The sequence below is a fragment of the Heteronotia binoei genome, chromosome 10, assembly GCF_032191835.1.
Source record: "Heteronotia binoei isolate CCM8104 ecotype False Entrance Well chromosome 10, APGP_CSIRO_Hbin_v1, whole genome shotgun sequence".
NCBI classification, from domain to species: domain Eukaryota; kingdom Metazoa; phylum Chordata; class Lepidosauria; order Squamata; family Gekkonidae; genus Heteronotia; species Heteronotia binoei.
This window is the reverse complement of record NC_083232.1, coordinates 10649843-10669462: the sequence shown is the minus strand read 5'-3', so window position 1 is coordinate 10669462 and position 19620 is coordinate 10649843. Positions and strand designations below refer to the sequence as shown.

General features: G+C 47.8%; 1 protein-coding gene across 1 annotated transcript in view; it reads left to right on the top strand.

Annotated features, from left to right (window-relative positions):
* LOC132578341 (probable ubiquitin carboxyl-terminal hydrolase MINDY-4) overlaps positions 1–11490 on the top strand; it is a 32639-nt gene extending 21149 nt beyond the window's left edge. Inside the window, exons 3-4 of the mRNA XM_060248285.1 lie at positions 6416–6630; positions 11388–11490. Coding sequence (XP_060104268.1) covers positions 6416–6630; positions 11388–11490 — 318 coding nt within the window. The remainder of the gene's footprint in view (positions 1–6415; positions 6631–11387) is intronic.
* The last annotated feature ends 8130 nt before the right edge of the window (positions 11491–19620 follow it).

The following is a 19620-nucleotide window of genomic DNA, read 5'->3' as shown; positions in this document are numbered from 1 at the left end:
TGGCGACGAATGAGGGAATGGGGGATGGACCCGAAACTGATCAGGAATCGGGGATGGATCTATACAGCGGGATAAGGGGGTTGCTGCATAGAGAGCACACCTGTGGGTAGCTAATCCACAGGTTATATAGTGTCGAGGGGATGGGAGGTGACTGGGAGTGGTAATGGGAGGTTCCGCTGATGACCACAAAGGCTGGACATCGGCTGGACCAATGGCGAGTCCATGGCGACACCTGATTGGATGTATGCTTCAACCAATGAACATCACCTTTATCCTGGGCATCCTGGAAACTTCCAAGTTGCGACAGGGCCTGGGGCGGCTCCGGTGATATCAGTATGGGAATGGTCGGGTAATTGGGATGAGATGGGATTATCTGGGGAGGTGACAATAGGGAATCAGATATGAACCTAGGTATCCCGGTGTAGACAAAAGGGCTTGGAGGTATCAGGAAAGATCCTTCCTCTTTCTCATCATCTCCTGGGTGAGGACTGTTGTTCAGGACATTACTTAGCAATCAGGATTAATAGTGGAGCCATTAATCCATTCATAAACGAGGTGGGTTGCTTGCGGGCTAGGAATGACTCAAGGTGCGTATGTGAGGTTCCCACTAAGAAGGAATGAGGCCCGGCCAGGCAGGAAGATGGCTACATGTGGTGTTAGCGAAACACAGTGGTTTCCATGCTTAGCGCTTCAACACCGTTCGCCTGGACAGCTCCGTGGCGGCGTAGCCTCCTCCTCGCCATGGCAGCCTTCACGCGGTAGCGGGGAAACATCGGAGTGCGTCTGCAGACTCTCTGCGCCTGACTCAAGCACTTGTATAGTTAGTAGTTGGTACACATGAGTCCTATGTAGTTCCTGGATAGTTTTACTCGCATTCACTGGCCAGGCGGATGCAAGCTCACTTCTCCAGGCGCCCTGGCAACCATGTTTGTGAAAGAGGGGTCATTTTCTCACACATATGGGAACTGTGAATTGGATATCACATCCTGCAATAGATGACAAGTTACAAAAACATCTGTTAATACCTGGTAACATAGGCTGTATATGGAAAGTGTTTATGACTAGGTACTCACAATATGTTCTCACGCATGCACATCCTCTCCCCAAGTATAGAAAGGCAGATGTATTCTCCTGCCTTAGCGTGTACGGACAGTCTTGCGGGGAGTCCCTTAGAGGGTTCACACAGGGGTGGTGAGTTTGTAGAGTTTGCTCATCACAGATAAAACCTAGGTTGTCTTTATGCACACAAGCTTGCAGATTAACTGCTTCCCAACTCCCGTTATCATTCCTAGCCCATTTGTCTGAATCTAGTGAATATAACACTTCAGTGGGTCCCGCTTGTAGTCCTAGTGATACAACGGGGTGCACATAAAAGAATCTTTTTGCAGTGGGCATCAGGAGGAGAAGTCTCAGTTCCTGTGTGTCCAGTGAAAAAGAGGTATTAACTAGAGTTCACTATACTTCCAATTCTAATTCTAGGGTCGGAATTTCAGGTCTAATTAATTGTTTTATCTCTAGAGGAATATTTCCTTCCGTGGCTTGTCTAATTATACCCATCGTAATTGCCAAATTCATAGCCTGGGCCTGGGTACATGCTAGTGCCAAGGATATATTAACCTGCAGAGATTGAGTGCCCCTTAGTAAAAGGGCAAAGTCTCTTTCAATTTGGTTTTCCCAATTGACAAGAATGGAGCTGACGGAGTGTTGGACCTCAGATATGGTATGAAAAGAATCATTGATGGGTTTTCCTAGCTGAGAAATATAGGAGGTGGCATAGGCAAATTTATTTGCTAACGTTTCTATATTTATAGAGTCTAAGACCGCCACTCCTCCTGCGACTGGCGCTACCCAGTCTCCTTTGTCTGTAGTCTTTTTCTGGAGGGGAGGAGGTTGGCGGCGCCGAGTAGTCTGCTGCGGTTATCCCACCCCCCCTTGTATCCAGGCTGCCCACAGTGAAGCCAAGTTTCTAGCGGAGCATGCTCCACACGGAAATCTCCGATGTTGCTCGGACCATGTCGGGGGTCCGTTCACATGACCTGGGGAAATCCTATCTGGAGGGGTCTCCCATGCACTCATGCAAATGAAGAGGAAAAAGGATTTATACATGTTTTAGACAACATTTAGCAAATTCTGTCGAAGCATTTCTACAAAACCAGATTTCCTAATGAGTTTACAGTCTTCGCTATTTGACTTTAGATTGCTTTCTTCAACCTTAAAGCATGTCGTTCCTCATGCCTTCCCGGCTTTGCGGAGGGGGAAAGCATGCGTCTGGAAGTGCGGGCCCTTCGATCAGCACTCCGAACCGGGGAGCGCGGCCGCGGAAAGGCCTCCCCTATGCTGTAGGTTCGGGGAAGTCGATCCACGGGCCGCTTTCCCTATTTTAATCGGGAGCCCGTGTGGGCTCCGGAGAGCCAGCTATAAGCGTGGCTCTCTTTTAGGGCCTATTGGAGTCCCTCCCTGACTGGGAGGGGGGGACTCCCCCTTTACTTGGTAAAAGATAGATAAAAATAAATAAATATGAAAAACATACACACAAGAAAACTTTTAGTCCAAGTTGGTATTTGGCCTAAGGTTCCCTGCCTGTCAATCAAGGTTCTGACCGGCAGGGGTGGGATCTGGGTTGCATGGTAGATCCTACTTCCTGTGAGGTCGTGCCCATATCATGATGCCAACAACCCGTCGGTGGGCGTGGGAGATGCAAATGACCCTCTTGCAAGGCAGTTTGGGGGATTTTTCCATTTCCCCACATTAACCTGGCTGTACAGTGGAAACCATGGAGAGGAGCGTGTCGAGTTGGGCCAGTTACTCCATTGGGTAGGCTTCTCCGAACCTACACCATAAGGAGAGGCCTTGCCTCGGCAACTCCCAACCTGGAAATGCTCCTTGGGAAACCGAGAAAGAGCCCCTGCAAAAAGGGATAACTTGGTTCTCACACCCTCCAACTCCATGCTCCTTGGTTCGGCCTTGCAATTTTTCCAAAAGCCTGCTGTAATTTTTCCAAAAGCCTGCCCACCCAAGGGCGGGCACCCTTTCTTTGTATAAAAACAGATTCTTAAACATACACACATGAGTACAACCAATCGAGACCCCATTTTGCGTTACCCCTCCCGCCCGGGAGATGGCAACTGATATACTGCCACGTCACTTCTTCCGCATCGCACCGCCGTCTATCGGCAGACAGGGCGGTTTACAGAGGCGCCGGGCAAGGATGACATACAGTTTATTACGCAGACCAAGTGGGAGGCACATATGCAAATATCCTCTTGCTCTGGAATGGGTCTCTTGGATCATTGTGGGGCACCCCTTTACAAAAAACACCCCAGAAAGGCTTTAGTCACCCTCAAGCGGCTTTCCTGTTATGGGGTGCATCTTCTTCTTAGGGAATACCAGAGTCACTGTGACTTGGGGGTGCCTTTGTGCGTTTGGCTCTCCCGGTGGGGGCCGGGCTCAAGCATTCCGCCTGGGCTCGCGTGCACCTTTACAAACTCAGGGTGCCCCTGCAAGTATGGCACCTGGTGCAGAGTCTGTTCTGGCCCCCTGAGACCCTAGGTGGGCGGAACTTTTAGCTGGAGCGCCGCGCTCCGGAGGGCAAGTGTCACTGCCTGCCCTCTTTTAACCCTCAGGGTCGCCTCGGCGGCCCAACTTCTCTGGTAAAAGATAGATAAAACTTAAAATCAACAGTACATTGCCAACATGTGGCGTTGGAACTCCAAGTCCCAGATGTCCCTAGCCTTGCGCTTCGGGTTAGTGCATGCGCAACGTGCGTCTATGCAGATGAACTAAGCCTAAGGCAGGTTGGGAGCAAGATATTGTAAAATATTTTCAAATAAGTGGACCTGGGTTCGGTCCGCTCCTGTGGAAATAGCGGCTCGTGGAAGAGTCCCTGTTCAGGTGTAACCGTGACCCCGAAATCGCTCTTCACCTGGGTTGCCTCTAATCTAAAAGTTAGTCGACGGGCGCAGGGTGCCCGCGGGAGGTAGTTTCCCTGAGCTCCTCGGTTCGGGTGCTCATGCACAGCCTGAGTCCCTCCCACAGTTATGTGGGTAGGGCTGCACGCTCGGGCATCCCAATGGGTCAGAACAGAGGCTGCACCAGGTTCCTGATGCTTTGAGTGTCTGCAACTTCTTCCCCTCTCCGTTCCCTGTGTTCCTTCAGGATCGCGGAGCGCCGGAAGAGTCACAGAGCTCAAACACTGGACTACTGGGAGTCTCTCTGGGTCAGAACAGGTTCTGTCTCAGAGTCACTTTGGGCCTTGTAGTGATGGATCACTTGGTGGGACTGCAGTGTTTGAGAACTGCTATCTAGACTACCAAGAAGTGATTCAACACTTGCAAGAATGCCCTGAGTTTGTTCTGCTCAATTTGGGCTTCCCTCACCCCACCCCTTTGGGCTAACAAGCCCACCCTTCACATGGTAAAAGATAGAACTTTTCATAGGAGCAAAGCGAGGGGCTATTGAATACTGACATTCAGAATTTTAAACTGGCTATGGGGACTACATTTCCCATCGTCCCCCGCTTCCCAGCCCAAAAGTTGGGGCATGTGCAGAAGAGGTTTATGCAAATGCCTCAAGTCCAGGGTGACCTGGGAGCGACGGGGCAGTGGGGTTTTCAATCACTAAAACTTTATCCATGGGTGAATAAGGAGGGGGAAGTTTCCCAAACCCATAAACATGAGGCAGGAATTTAGAATATAGTGTAGGCCAAGCTACCATTTGACTTATTGTGACCTTTTAGCTAGTTGGTGGGATCGAGGCACCAGAGGGGGAGGATCGGGCGGCTTTAGCCCGTGACCAGACCGGTCCCCGCTGTTGTAAAACATGTGGGGCTGCAGAACCGGGGGTCTCAGCGGGTCAGTTGAACTGAAGCGCTTGGCGCAATCCAGTTCAGATGGGAGCCTGAAGTCGCACGGCTGACCCCGCGAACATGCGGGAGTCTTCCGATGAACACTTCTGAACCCTCGGGAGGCATCCCTTGCAAGTTCTACCTTGCCACTGCTGGTCCGCAGTCCTCGGTTCGGTTTTGTCGCCTTTTTCCCCTCTCCCCTTCCCCTGGGCTACACAGCCCTCCCTCATAAGTAAAAGAAAGACCTTGGGAAAGGGAATAAGGAAAGGAAACCTCCCCTCCCCCTTTTCCCTCGCACGAGTGGGGAGGGGATACGAGGGGGCTCTTAGGGCTTCTCGATGACGAGGGGACGATATCTCCACATGGTTTGGAGCTCGTCCACCTTCTTTAGCTGCTTTTTCAGCCAGCACCCCAAGACAATTATTGCAATACAGAGTATAATTTGGAAGACCAAGATGACCACAATAGGATGCAAGGCTACATTAAGTATGGCTGACCCAGTCGGGCTCCAGCCAAGAAGCGTGTCAAGGAACGAATGCTTTCCCGTGTCCTTGATTTGTGTTAAAAGCCCGGAGATTTCATGTCCATCGTGTTTAACCACCATGGCTGCTGTATCTCCGCTCCTCTTAATGTCTTGCAAGGTTTGCTTTAAAAGGGGATGAGACAGCAAGGATCTAATCGCTCGCAGCCCCATGCCCAGGAAGACTGGTTGGATAAATTTAAACAGGCTAGGGGCCAACAGGATTTCTTCCCTAGTCCATATAGGGACTGTGAATTCTATATCACATCCTACAATGGAGGATAGATTGCAGAAACATCTGTTGACACCTGGCAACATGGGTTGGATGTGGAAGGTGTTGATGATGAGATACTCACAGTGTGTCCTCACGCAAGCACACCCTCTTCCTAAATACACAAAAGCAGAGGCATTCTCTTGCCTAAGCGCATATTTGCACTCTTGAGGGGAGTCCCTTAAGGGGTTCACACAGGGGTGGTGAGTCTGCAGGGTCCGCTCATCACAAATGAAGCCTAAATTGTCTTTATGCACACAAGCCTGCAAATCCACAGCAAATTTATTTGCTAACGTTTCTATATTTATAGAGTCTAAGACCGCCACTCCTCCTGCGACTGGCGCTACCCAGTCTCCTACAGATTTTGAGTCTGCGTGGTGTATTTCCTAACCATAACTGCAGCCAAGCCTCCCAGCCCTTTTGACTGGGTTCCAAGTATGGAGCACATTGTGGTAGCCTTTCTGTGGTATTTAGTCCAGTAAGGCTGACCCGGATCTCCTTTATATGTTTATAAATTCCTCACAGAGGCTTTTTCCTCACAGAGTATTTCTATATTATACCCCAATAGCCTTTTCTTGAAACACAAAGTTCCCAGTTATACAAATCCTTCCTGAAGATTCGCTCCTTTTCTAGCAAAGCCGAGGAAATAGGCTCCTTTCACAGTTTGGCATGCCATCCAAACCTGAGCCCTTTCCCTCACCCTCAGGTATTTCTCATAAAAACTCGTGAGTGGGCCACATGGGAAAGGTTGACTATAATCCTGGATATATTTTTATTGCAGACAAGGGAACACCCGCTGAAAACCATTCTTGAAATCATGACTAGCTATTTTCTGGAGGACACCATCAGCCTCCAAGATACTAGGAGTCCAGCCATTCCACAGAACAAGAATTCTAAGCTCAGCGCTTCAGAGACTGCCATAATCAAGAATTCCTTCTCTGATGGAAACATCGCTCCACAAACGGTGCCACAAACAAACCAGACTGAGAGCTACAGGTAACAGCTTGATTTGTATTCCCATAAATTTCTTATGCATTTATCTTGGGGAAACTATTTCAGACACGTATAAATAACATTGGTACAATGAAAGTTTGATCCTTGTCTAGAAGCCAGGGATAAACCATCAGAGACGAGTACCATGGTTTTCTCTTAAAAAGCAAATCAGTCATATATAGTAGCACCAGGATAGAAGCAGTGAATACTCAAAAATATATTTTGCTGTTTAAGTAGATAAACCAATAACATCACTTCACTGAAATGCAGCTTTCAAATCTGTACATTCAGCTGGGAGCCATATATTGAAATTTTAGTTTGTGGAGTTTTTATTCTCCTCAGAGGCATGGAATGCATCCCCCCCCCCCCGCCATGACACATAAATCTTATGGAGGGAGAAAATGGTGTAAATTTCATTCTTGGGAATATTTCTACCTCAAATAAAAAATTCTTAATATATATTGGAACCAAAAGATGTCCCTGTATTTGGGAGTTTGTGTGTCACTACACTTCTGAACACTCAAAGTCTATAGTCACTTTCACATAAGATGGAATGTTTTAATTCTCCTCCTCCTGCCCCCCTTTGCACATTGAATAAATCCTACTATCAATGTTCCTTTATAGAGCTGTCAAAATCATTTGAAACAGACATAATGTAGGCTTTAGCAAGATTGAGTCAGCATTAGTACTAAGCCCAATTTGAAAGAAGAAAAAAAAGACTCTGCTTATCTCCCAGCTCCAGCAGATTGCAATACTAAAAAATCTAAGTTCTGCCCAAATTTGTATTCCACTTTTTAGCTGCACTTCCACTCTTAACCAACTCACTGTGTAGTGAAATACAGAGATTATGCAACCAAAGTATCTTAAGTTAGAAGTAAACTAGGATAAATAACATTAAAGACATGGACCCGTGTTGCACACATCATCAGTGGCAACAGTCGAGTCCCCAGCCCAATTTAAGAGACTCAACAGCCAGAGATCTAAGTGAGATGATCCGAAGATTCTTTTTATCGCGTATTGATAGGCAAGGAGCAAAAACAACTTTTCTCTCTCTATACCAGCATCCCCCTGAGTTTTTCTTTAGGTTTTCTTCGCAAAACAATGTATTTATACAATTTTGATTACAAAGCGGGTCTAGTTGATTGGTCACAAAGTTCTCGTGGGGAGTAGATTAGAGGAGCTGTTTCACATATGGTTGATTACTGGAATTATTCCTTTGGTGGTATATGTCAATCAATCAGGTTTATTACAGTCAAAAAACCAGCAAGAGACGGTATATGTCTGTTTTGATTCTGAAAATTGAGGATGAAGTGGAGTTAAAGGATATAGGAGAACTGAGGCCTTTGACTATTGGGTCCGCTATTCTTAGGTTATTCTTGAAGACTGTTACCACCTGGCTGCATGTAGCATGTCTGGCAAATCCAAGGCAAAGAGAATTCATAACATCCTCTGGCTGTTGTGAAAATTGAAAAGTCTTAAGGATTCGTGTTGAAAGATACTACTGTTGTACAAACCATACTCTCCAGATGCCTTTGTCCAATTGAAAAGACATCCAGCGAAGTCCAACAAGGAAAGAAAAAATCTTAAGCCAAATACAGAGTAGAGCTAAGCTAAGACTTGCATACCAAGCTGACCCCTCAAAGATGTCAGAACCTTTTGTTCCCTAGGTAACACCATGACATGTTGGCATACAGACAACTGGTTTCATAGTTCATAACAATGGCAGCCGTAAAAAGCATCTACATGACATACAATTCTTGTTGGCTAAGGCATGTTGGCGATGTATCATTGGAGGAAAGTTATGGCACACTTAAAATTCTAGCTCAATGCGCTTCTGCAGAGATCAATGACCGGGTCCAAGCTGGCTGGAGGATGAAAGGCCCCCTTCTCACACCAAGCTACTAGCAAAAGCAACTTGCTGATAAGACTGGAAAGCATTGCAGCATCTCATCAAAGGCACCTGCGCTGCTGAGAGGAGCCGTCTAATATCACCTAGTCAGAAATCCTCCCCCAGCTGGACTAAAGAGCAAACCACTAGGCCTATGTCTCACACTAATTGAAAAGAGATACTTTAGTAATTGTGCTTATTTATGTTAAGACCATTGAGACAGTAGCTCACAACCACATTTTGTATCCTAAGGAATAGAAAATGGATTTTGTTTTGTGATTATTAGAATGTTTTTGTTACATCAAAGAATGAGAATGGAACAGCAAATACAACAAACGCGCAACAATAGTCAGCCTTGCATAGTTAAATGATATAGTAGTTATACATTGAATTAAAAATGTAAAATAATACTGATCGTAAGAAAACAAGTTTGTATTTCTATCTGAGAGTAGCAGGAATTACATTTGCAGCAAGTGTAAGTTAGTGGCCCTGCTGGAGGAGAAGATACAGGGACTGGAGGCACGATTGTCCACACTGCAATGTATAAAGGAAGGTGAGGATTTTCTTGACAAAACGCACGAGGTGCTCTTGAAAGAACAAGAGGAGAGGAAATGGTATCTCAGCAATTAGAAGAGAATCCAACACAGGAGGAGGGGGTTCCTGTAAAAATGTAACCCAAAAGAGAAAGAAAATCAGAAGACGTTTTGAGCCCATGCTGCTCAGTAATAGGTTCCAGGATCTCCCCACAGTAACTGATTCTGAACCATTAGAGAAGGGCTACTTCCCCAGCCTCCACGAAGCTTGAAGGAAGTTTCTCAGGATCCTGTGGATAACAAGTCTGGAGCTTCTACTCCCCAATATAGGAAGAGGAAGGTGGTGGTGATTGGAGACTCCTTGCTTTGGGGTGGAGCCCAAAGTGTGCCGACCGGACTTGTCATCCCGAGAGGTCTGCTGTCTGCCAGGTGCATGCATCTAGCAGGTGACAGAAAGGATTGGAAAACTTATCAAGTCCACAGATTACTATCCTTTCTTGTTGATCCACGTGGGAACGAATGATACTGCCCATCATAGCCCTGAACGTATTAGAAAAGACTATGCGTCTCTGGATCAGAAAGTGAAGGAGCTGGGCGCACAGGTTGTATTCTTGTCAGTGCTTCTTGTTGAAGGCTGTGGCTTAGGACGAGAAAGAAAAATACTGCAGATAAACGACTGGCTACGTCGATGGTGTCGTCAGGAAAGATTCGGATTTCTGGACCATGGCTTACGCTTTCGAGATGGTGGTCTTCTAGCGGGAGATGGTTTGTACCTTACGGCACAGTAGGAAAAAGGGTGTTTGCTAACCTAATAAGGAAGGCTTTAAACTGGAGAGCCAGTTTGGTGTAGTGGTTAAGTGTGCAGACTCTTATCTGGGAGAACCGGGTTTGATTCCCCACTCCTCCACTTGCACCTGCTGGAATGGCCTTGGGTCAGCCATAGCTCTGGCAGAAGTTGTCCTTGAAAGGGCAGCTGCTGTGAGAGCCCTCTCCAGCCCCACCCACCTCACAGGGTGTCTGTTGTGGGGGAGGAAGGTAAAGGAGATTGTGAGCCGCTCTGAGACTCTTCGGAGTGGAGGGCGAGATATAAATCCAATAATTTAATTAAACTTAATTTAAATTAAGTTATATGGGGGAGCGAGACAATAATTCAAAGCCTCGTATGATGCCAAAAACTGGGGATAAGAACATTGAAGATTTGCAAAGAGTGGTGCATCTGCTAGGTAATGTTAACTTGCAGGCTTGTATGGAAACTAAACCCTCGGGATGCATAAAACGCGGATTCTGATGTCTCTACACTATTGCACAGAGTATGGGAAACAAGCAGGAGGAACTGGAAGTCCTAGTAAAGGAAGGAGACTATGACATAATAGGCCTTACTGAAACTTGGTGGGATGACACTCACAACTGGAATATTAGGGGTACAACTTATTTAAGAGAGACAGGCAAATGAAAAAGGGCAGAGGCGTAGCAGTATATGTGAAGGAGGCATATACTTCTGAGGAAATATGTGAATCTGAGCATGGCAACTCAGTTGAGAGTCTCTGGGTAAAAATAAAAAGAGTAAGAAATAACAGCGATATTATTGTGGGGGTCTGCTATAGACCACCAAGTCAGGCAGAGGACTTGTAACGGGTAATGAAAAGAGGGCGGAACTGCTCAATTCCTACGTTTCCTCAGTCTTCTCTTCAGAGGGAAATGGTGCTCAACATGGCAAAAACATAACATGTGAGAGAATGGAATTCCAACCTAGGATCAGCATACACGCACACATATATTGGCCACTGTGTGACACACAGTGTTGGACTGGATGGGCCACTGGCCTGATCCAACATGGCTTTGGACATATGGACATATTGCCTTATACTGAATCAGACCCTCGGTCCATCAAAGTCAGTATTGTCTTCTCAGACTGGCAGCGGCTCTCCAGGGTCTCAAGCTGAGGTTTTTCACACCTATTTGCCTGGACCCTTTTTTGGAGATGCCGGGGATTGAACCTGGGACCTTCTGCTTCCCGAGCAGATGCTCTACCACTGAGCCACTGTCCCTCCCCAAAGGCATATTTTAGAGGCAGGCTAAAATATGCTTTTCTTATGTTCTTATGTGACACCCTAGAAGATGGCAACTTGGTTTTGTAGCAGAGAGATAATTGAGCAGTGAAGTCAAAGAAAATACACAGGAGAGAAACAGAACACAGAATGGAGGTCCGTCTTGATTTCTACAAGATTAAAAAAAATGAAAATTCTAAATGTAAAGAGAATTGTCTCAGCCTTGATGGATATCAAGGCATCCTCAAGGGAGAAAAGCTTCAGTGCCCATCACTTTAACTTTTCATACAGGAGAGAAACCTTATCAGCGCTCAAGGTTGTGGAGAGTTTTGAGCGCAAGGCAACGATCCATACAGGAGAGAAACTGCCTGAGTGCTCAGTGTGGAAAGTGTAAAATGGCTCCCATTGACTTTTGATTGCAATACTCTAGCTTGGAAGCTCCTGCCCCACCCAGAGAGATCCACCCCAAGAAGGCAAATAAAAATACCATCGTCTGCTACCTCTTAAGCGCTCCAGCTAATACCCCCCCCCCATTTTAACACATCAACATCAATAAATGTGCTGTTTTGAATTTGACCCATCTTGACCGTTGTAGAGGCAGGCTAAAATATGCTCGCACATATAAAGTTTTAAATAAAATAAAATGCTTTGTAACTTTCTTTGAATGTTAACCACAAAGGCACGCTAAAATATGCATGCACGTAAAAAGTTTTAAATAAAAATAAAATGAACTAGAACGTTTTGTTAACCTGCTTTGACCATTAACCACAAAGGCAGGCTAAAATATGCACGCATTACATGCTTTAAAAACCTTAAATAAACATGAAATGAAATAGAATAGAATGAAGTAACAAATAAGGTGGTTCAAGACTTCTAAAACCCTAACACCCTGGTTATTTAATATTTCATTTTATCAACTGCACTGAATATTTATTGAGAAAAGCAAGCCATAAAGACATAATAAATAAAAAAATAAACCACACCCACTGGGACTAAAAAGAGCAACTAAACAAGTCATACATTTTTGCATAGCGCAATGTAGCTTTGTGTCTCTTGTCCTGAAATTTTAAGTTTAACAGAGAAACTGCTACCCACCCTGAATATTCTCCTTAAAAGATTTAAAGGCTTTGCTCTACTCCACTCTATGCTCATAATAAACTCTCAAAACAAAAAAAAAACATTTTAGACGGACCCCCCCCCCTATCTTCCCGCAGAACACCCCCCTCCGTCTCCCGAGCGCGAAATGGCGGCACGCTGCCCCGCGCTTCGCATTTATAGCAATTCTTAAGCATGCGCAGTCTGCTCCAGAAGCCGCGCTCCCATTCTCACCCCTCAAGTCGGATAAGCACGCTCTGCTCTGCTCTGCTCTGGAAGCCGCGCTCCCCAGCCTCGGCCCTCCCGACCGGCTAAGCATGCGCAGTCTACTCTGGAAGCCGCGCGCTCCATTCCAGCCCCTCCCGTCGGGCATCTTCCGGGCAGCCAATAGAGAGCGCGGGAGAAACGTCCCGTCCTGCCGGCTCCTCTCTATGGTAAGGGCTCTTGGCTGGGAGGGGGAGGAGGAGGCGGGTTCGGGGCGTGGCTTTTCCCTCCGCCTCCTGCAGCCTAAGGCAGAAATGCAACAGAGGACGGGCAGGCAGGCAGAAATGCAACAGGGGAAGCTCCCTGTGGCAAGCGGAGAGCGCTCTGAGCACCCGAGGGACTCAGCCTTCGGGAGCTCAGCAGGCTTCCTCGCGAGTAAATGCACCTGCCTGCTTTCTAAATCGCCGCTCCGCTGGAGGGAACGCAACGGATTTAGGATGGATCCAAGTAGGGGGCGGCGTTGGTCTGAAGTAGCAGAACAAAATCGGAGTCGATTGCACCTTTCAGACCCACTTGGTTTTATTCAGAAGGTACACTAGTTTGCCATTAGGAAAAATACATTAAAATATATTAAAGACATTAAAATAAAGACATTAAAATAAGAAGGATATAGACAAGCTGGAACGGGTCCAGAAGAGGGCGAAAAAAAGGTGATGGGTCTGGAGACCAAGTCCTATGAGGAAAGGTTGAAGGAGCTGGGCATGTTTAGCCTGGAGAGGAGGCGGCTGAGAGGTGATAGGATCACCATCTTCAAGGACTTGAAGGGCTGTCCCATAGAGGATGAGGGGTCTGGAGACCAAGTCCTATGAGGAAAGGTTGAAGGAGCTGGGGAGGTTTAGCCTGGAGAGGAGGCGGCTGAGAGGTGATAGGATCACCATCTTCAAGGACTTGAAGGGCTGTCCCATAGAGGATGAGGGGTCTGGAGACCAAGTCCTATGAGGAAAGGTTGAAGGAGCTGGGGAGGTTTAGCCTGGAGAGGAGGCGGCTGAGAGGTGATAGGATCACCATCTTCAAGGACTTGAAGGGCTGTCCCATAGAGGATGAGGGGTCTGGAGACCAAGTCCTATGAGGAAAGGTTGAAGGAGCTGGGGAGGTTTAGCCTGGAGAGGAGGCGGCTGAGAGGTGATAGGATCACCATCTTCAAGGACCTGAAGGGCTGTCCCATAGAGGATGAGGGGTCTGGAGACCAAGTCCTATGAGGAAAGGTTGAAGGAGCTGGGGAGGTTTAGCTTGGAGAGGAGGCGGCTGAGAGGTGATAGGATCACCATCTTCAAGGACTTGAAGGGCTGTCCCATAGAGGATGAGGGGTCTGGAGACCAAGTCCTATGAGGAAAGGTTGAAGGAGCTGGGGAGGTTTAGCCTGGAGAGGAGGCGGCTGAGAGGTGATAGGATCACCATCTTCAAATATTTGAAGGGCTGTCATCTAGAGCAGGGGTGGCCAACGGTAGCTCTCCAGATGTTTTTTGACTACAACTCCCATGCTGGCTGGGGCTGATGGGAGTTGTAGACAAAAAAAACATCTGGAGAGCTATCATCATCATCACATTTTATTTATATCCCGCCCTCCCCGCCGGAGCAGGCTCAGGGCAGCTACCGTTGGCCACCCCTTAGAGGATGGTGTGGAATTGTTTTCTGTGGCCCCGGAAGGTAGGACCAGAACCAATGGGTTGAAATAAGATCAAAAGAGTTTCCGGCTCAACATTAGGAAGAACTTCCTGACCGTTAGAGCGATTCCTCAGTGGAACAGGCTTCCTCGGGAGGTGGTGGGCTCTCCTTCCTTGGAGGTTTTTAAACAGAGGCTAAAGGGCCATCTGACAGCAATGAAGATCTTGTGATTTTAGGGGGAGGGATTTGTGAGTTTCCTGCATTGTGCAAGGGGTTGGACTAGATGACCCTGGAGGCCCCTTCCAACTCTAGGATTCTATGATTCCTGACAAGTTAGAGCGGTTCCTCAGTGGAACAGGCTTCCTCGGGAGGTGGTGGGCTCTCCTTCCTTGGAGGTTTTGAAACAGAGGCTAGATGGCCATCTGACAGCAATGAAGATCTTGTGAATTTAGGGGGAAGTGTTTGTGAGTTTCCTGCATTGTGCAGGGGGTTGGACTAGATGATCTTAGAGGTCCCTTCCAACTCTATGATGCTATGATTCTATATAGTGGAAAATGGGTTTAGTATACGTAATGAGATAAACAGCCAATATCTCTTGTTTGAGTATGTCAATACAAAAGCATCATTCTGATACACTATCCTAAAAGAGAAATAGATTGGAAGACTGTGGATATATCGCTATCCTTGGTGAAAGTGGGTTTAGCATATGTAATGAGATAAAAAAACCAAAGCAACATCTCTGTTCAGTCCCGGGGAGGTGTTTGTTAGGAGTTAGGAGACAGGGGAAACCCGTGTTCTACAAAAAGATCGATTTCAAAGAAATTTACGAAGCTGTACTGCAAAGACATAGTGACACAGTACAGAAAATTCCAAATAACTTGCTATTTTATATTATATATTATTTTATAGCCTGTGATGTCTGCTTTTATGATTGCAAGTACAGAGTTACAATAAAGTGATTGCCAATGAACGGTTTTATGAAAGAGTCCACAAAAGACGAAAACTCCAAAAGGTGCAGAGTCCTAAGAGGTGCGAAAACCTAGTTGCCAGCGAAGTCAAAGCTACTGACTACTCGTCCAACACGGCTTTTTAAACCTAGGAAACGTATCATCAGCTACACTGCATGATAAAGATATTGCTTCACGTGTTGAGTCTTCAATGTACTGCAAAGCAGCTTGGTCTTTTTGTAGAAAACGGGTTTCCCCTGTCTTCCAATCCCCAGGTGGGAGCAGGGGATCCCCCCGGTTTAGAGGCCTGCCCTCCCCACTTAGGGTCATCAGAATGCAAGGGGGAGGGAAATGTCTGCTGGGCACTCCATTATACCCTATGGAGATTTATTCCCATAGGAAATTATAGAGAATTAATCCACGGGTATCTGAGGCTCTGGGGAGGGGGGGCGCTGTTTTTTGAGGTAAAGGCACCAAAGTTTCTGTATCACATCCGGTGCCTCTCCCCAAAATACCCCCCAGAGTTTCAAAACGTTTGGACCAGGGATTCCAATTCCATGAGCCCCCAAAGAAGGTGCCCCTATCCTTCATTATTTCCAGTGGAAGGAAGGCATTTAAAAGGTGTTCCGTCCCTTTAAATGTGATGGTCAGAACTCTCTTTGGAGTCCAGTGACGCTTGTCACACCCTTGCCCTTCGCTCCACCCCCCCAATGTCTCCTGGCTCCACCCCCAAAGTCCCCAGATATATCTTGAATTGGACTTGGCAACCCTGGCTGGCGCGATGGGGATTCGGATCAGGGCGGGGGCAGGAACAGGAGGAGAAGAGTCCTGCGTCTGTTGTCTACTTACTTCGGATGCTCCTCTCCAGATGGGAAAACTTCCCTGGATCCCTATGTCCCCCCCCCCCCCCACGTAGTGCCACAGAGCCCTTTTCTCTGTTTCTTCCTCTGTACATGTTCGGAAACCCTCTAGTCGCTGTAAGCTGGAGCACTCCTGAATTTAATTCATTCAACCGGACTCAGACCACGGCTGCCCCCGCCGCCCCTTTTTTTCCATCTGCAAAACGCTCTGCGCACTCTCAGAGGCCCGCCTGCCGGCCTTGCCAAATGGAGCTCTCCAGCCAAGGCTGGCAAAGGGGCTGAGAGCTGAGCAGGTGCTTCTTGGGCAGCGCTGCAGAAGAGTCCTCTCCTCTCCCGTCTGCAGAAGAATGCCGAGGAGGCGCTCTGCACGTGCACAGAGGCTCCCTCTCTTTTAAAGGTATGCAAACTCGGAGCATGTGTTTTGGGTGGACTCAACCCCCTCCCCACCCCCACTTTCTTTTTACTTCCTCCTGATATTACCTTAGGATTGCCAAGTCCAACTCAACAAATATCTGGGGACTTTGGGGGTGGAGCCAGAAGACTTTGGAGGTGGAGCCAGGAGACATTGGGGGTGGAGTCAGGAGCAAGGGTGTAGCAAGATGATGAAGAAGAAGATATTGGATTTATATCCCGCCATCCACTCCGAAGAGTCTCAGAGCGGCTCACAATCTCCTTTACCTTCCTCCCCCACAACAGATACCCTGTGAGGTGGGTGGGGCTGGAGAGGGCTCTCACAGCAGCTGCCCTTTCAAGGACAACCTCTGCCAGAGCTATGGCTGACCAAGGCCATTCCAGCAGGTGCAAGTGGAGAAGTGGGGAATCAAACCCGGTTCTCCCAGATAAGAGTCTGCACACTTAACCACTCTGGCAAGCGCAATTGAACTGGCAAGTGCAATTGAACTCAGAAGGGAGTTCTGGCCACCACATTTCAAGGGACTGCACACTTTTTCAATGTTTTCCCTCCACTGGAAATAATGAAGGATAGGGAGCTCATATAATTGGACTCCCCAGTCCAATCTTTTCGAAACTTGGGGGGGGGGTGTATTTTGAGGAGAGGCACTGGTTGCTATGCGGAAAATTTGGTGCCTCTACCTCTAAAAACACGCCCCCCCCCGAGCCCCAGATACACATGGATCAATTTTCCGCTATACCCTATGGGAATCAGTCGCCATAGGGAATAATGGAGTGCCTATCAGACATTAAGTGGCCCCGTGGCGCAGAGTGATAAAGCAGCAGTACTGCAGTACTGTGGTCTGAACTCTCTGCTCACGACCTGAGTTCGATTCCGACGGAAGCTGGATTCAGGTAGCTGGCCTAAGGTTGACTCAGCCTTCCATCCTTCTGAGGTCGCTAAAATGAGTCCCCAGCTTGCTGGGGGGAAAGCGTAGATGACTGAGGAAGGCAATGGCAAACCACCCCGTAAAAAGTCTGCCGTGAAAACGTTGTGAAAGCAACGTCATCCCAGAGTCGGAAACGACTGGTGCTTGCGCAGGGGACCTTTCCTATCCAGACATTTCCCCCCCCCCCCCGCTGCTTTTTGATGACCCTGAAGCGGGGGGACGGCCTCCAAACGAGGGGATCCCCTGCAACCCTATATCACCCCACCATCCCAGAATAATTGCCCCACTAGTGGTAATTCTTTGAAAGGTTTTACTGTATAGATGGTTACGTGTGCACGCACGCAAACACAGAATTTTTCCTTTCTCTAAATGGAAGGCTGTATGCAACTCCTTATGCCAGTCATGATGTTGCTTTCCCCTGGGCCTTCAGCTAGGGTTGTCAACCTTGGGGAGGGGTGTGTGTGTGGCTGGAGACACCCCACCCCCAGAATTCTGACTGAGCTACAGGGTAGAGCAGGGGTGTCCAACATGCATTCCGAGGGTCAAATCGGCCCCCAGAAGGCTCCTATCAGGCCCCCGAGCAACTGGCTGCCATCTGCTTCCTTCTCCCTCTCTCTTGCTTCCTTCTGCATAACAGTCTGCTTTGTCAGGCTTGCTCAATTGCACAGCGCAAAAACCTCTGTTTTCTCCATTGGCTGAGGCTCCTCCCTTGGGGAGGAAGGGGAGGAGGCAGAGCTTGCTTTGCCAGGTTCTCTCAATCCCGCAGCAGAGCTACTGAGCCAAGTCTCTCTTCCCCAACCCGGGACTGGCAACTTTACACTCCATTCTGCACCAGTGACTGGTGGGGACCTGGTCACCCTACAAACGACCCATCTACCCAAAACAAACAAACAAACCCTGATCTGTATCGAAATTTGGGTGATGAGCGATGTTCCCTCTAAGCTGCAGAGTCTTGTGAGCCAAAATCCTGCTTTGTGAGCTACTGGCATTAAAGTTGTGAGCTACTGCATAAATTATTGTGCTCTGGGGTCATCCTTCCTGAGCTAAGACAAAAATGTGTGAGCCGGGGGCTCAAAATCTGTGAGCTAGCTCACACTAATTCGGCTTAGAGGGAACACTGGCGAAGAGCATATTAATTCTTCCAATGGCTTTGATTACTAGGGAAATGATGGTTGCATTCTCTCATTTCTGTGTGTGTGTGTGTGTGTGTGTGTGTGTGTGTGTATAAAATGTGTCTTGTTCACAGCTGTGAAATTGACGAGGAGACGGTCGGCCTGGCCTTCCTTTCCCGGAGACGTCGAGCCGAAAACGAGAAAGTCAAGACCGGGCAGGCCTTTGAGAGCTCGCCGGCTGAGGGAGAGAAAAAGCTTCGAAATAGCAGAGAGGAGCTAAGAACTCCGGAGCTGTCTTTGGACACCAGAACAGTCACGAGAGAGAAACTCCGAGCCAAACCCGGCCTCATTATCCGGGGCATGATGGCCGGGCCGACGGCCAGTTTTCAAGAGGTTTGTTGCTTTGATCCTAAATGTTTGACCTCTTGCTATTTTGTGTTAATTTACTCCTTTCCCTAAGAGGGTTTCTGACATCCAGGTGGGGTTTGAAGATCTCATGAAATTACCGCCGATACCCGGACAACAAGAGGTCAGTTCCCCTGGAGAATATGGCCCTATAGGCCATCGGGTCCAACCCCTCTGCTCAGCGCAGGATCAGCCTAGCCCAGGAGTGCCAAAAGTTGCTCAATGTTAGAGCCACATCGAATAAGCGTCAGATGTTTGAGAGCCACAAGGAAGGAAGGAAAATATACAGAGAAAGGGAGAGATGGAAAGAAAGCAACTTTAACTTTAAATGCATTCTCCAAGCTGCTGGCTGGCTTGGAGAAATTAGTTGAAGAGACAAATGCTTTCTTCAAGCTGGCTGACAGGGCAGTGGGGGCTTTGAGAGCCACATAGGGTTGCCAAGTCCAATTCAAGAAATATCTGGGGTCTTTGGGGGTGGAGCCAGGAGACTTTAGGGGTGGAGCCAGGAGACATTGGGGTGGAGCCAGGAGCAAGGGTGTGACAAGCATAATTGAACTCCAAAGGGAGTTTTGGCCATCACATTTCAAGGGACCACACACCTTTCAAATGCCTTCCCTCCATTAGAAATAATGAAGGATAGGGGCACCTTCTTTGGGGGCTCATAGAATTGGACCCCCTGGTCCAATCTTTTTGAAACTTAGGGAGTATTTTGGGGAGAGTCACTGGATACTATACTGAAAACTTGGTGCCTCTACCTCAAAAAACAGGGCCCCCAGAGCCCCAGATACCCGTGGATAAATTCTTCATTATTTTCTAGGGGAATAAGTCTCCCTAGGGAATCATGAGTACCCCGCAGACATTTCCCTCCCCTCCCCCCGCTTTCTGATGACCCTGAA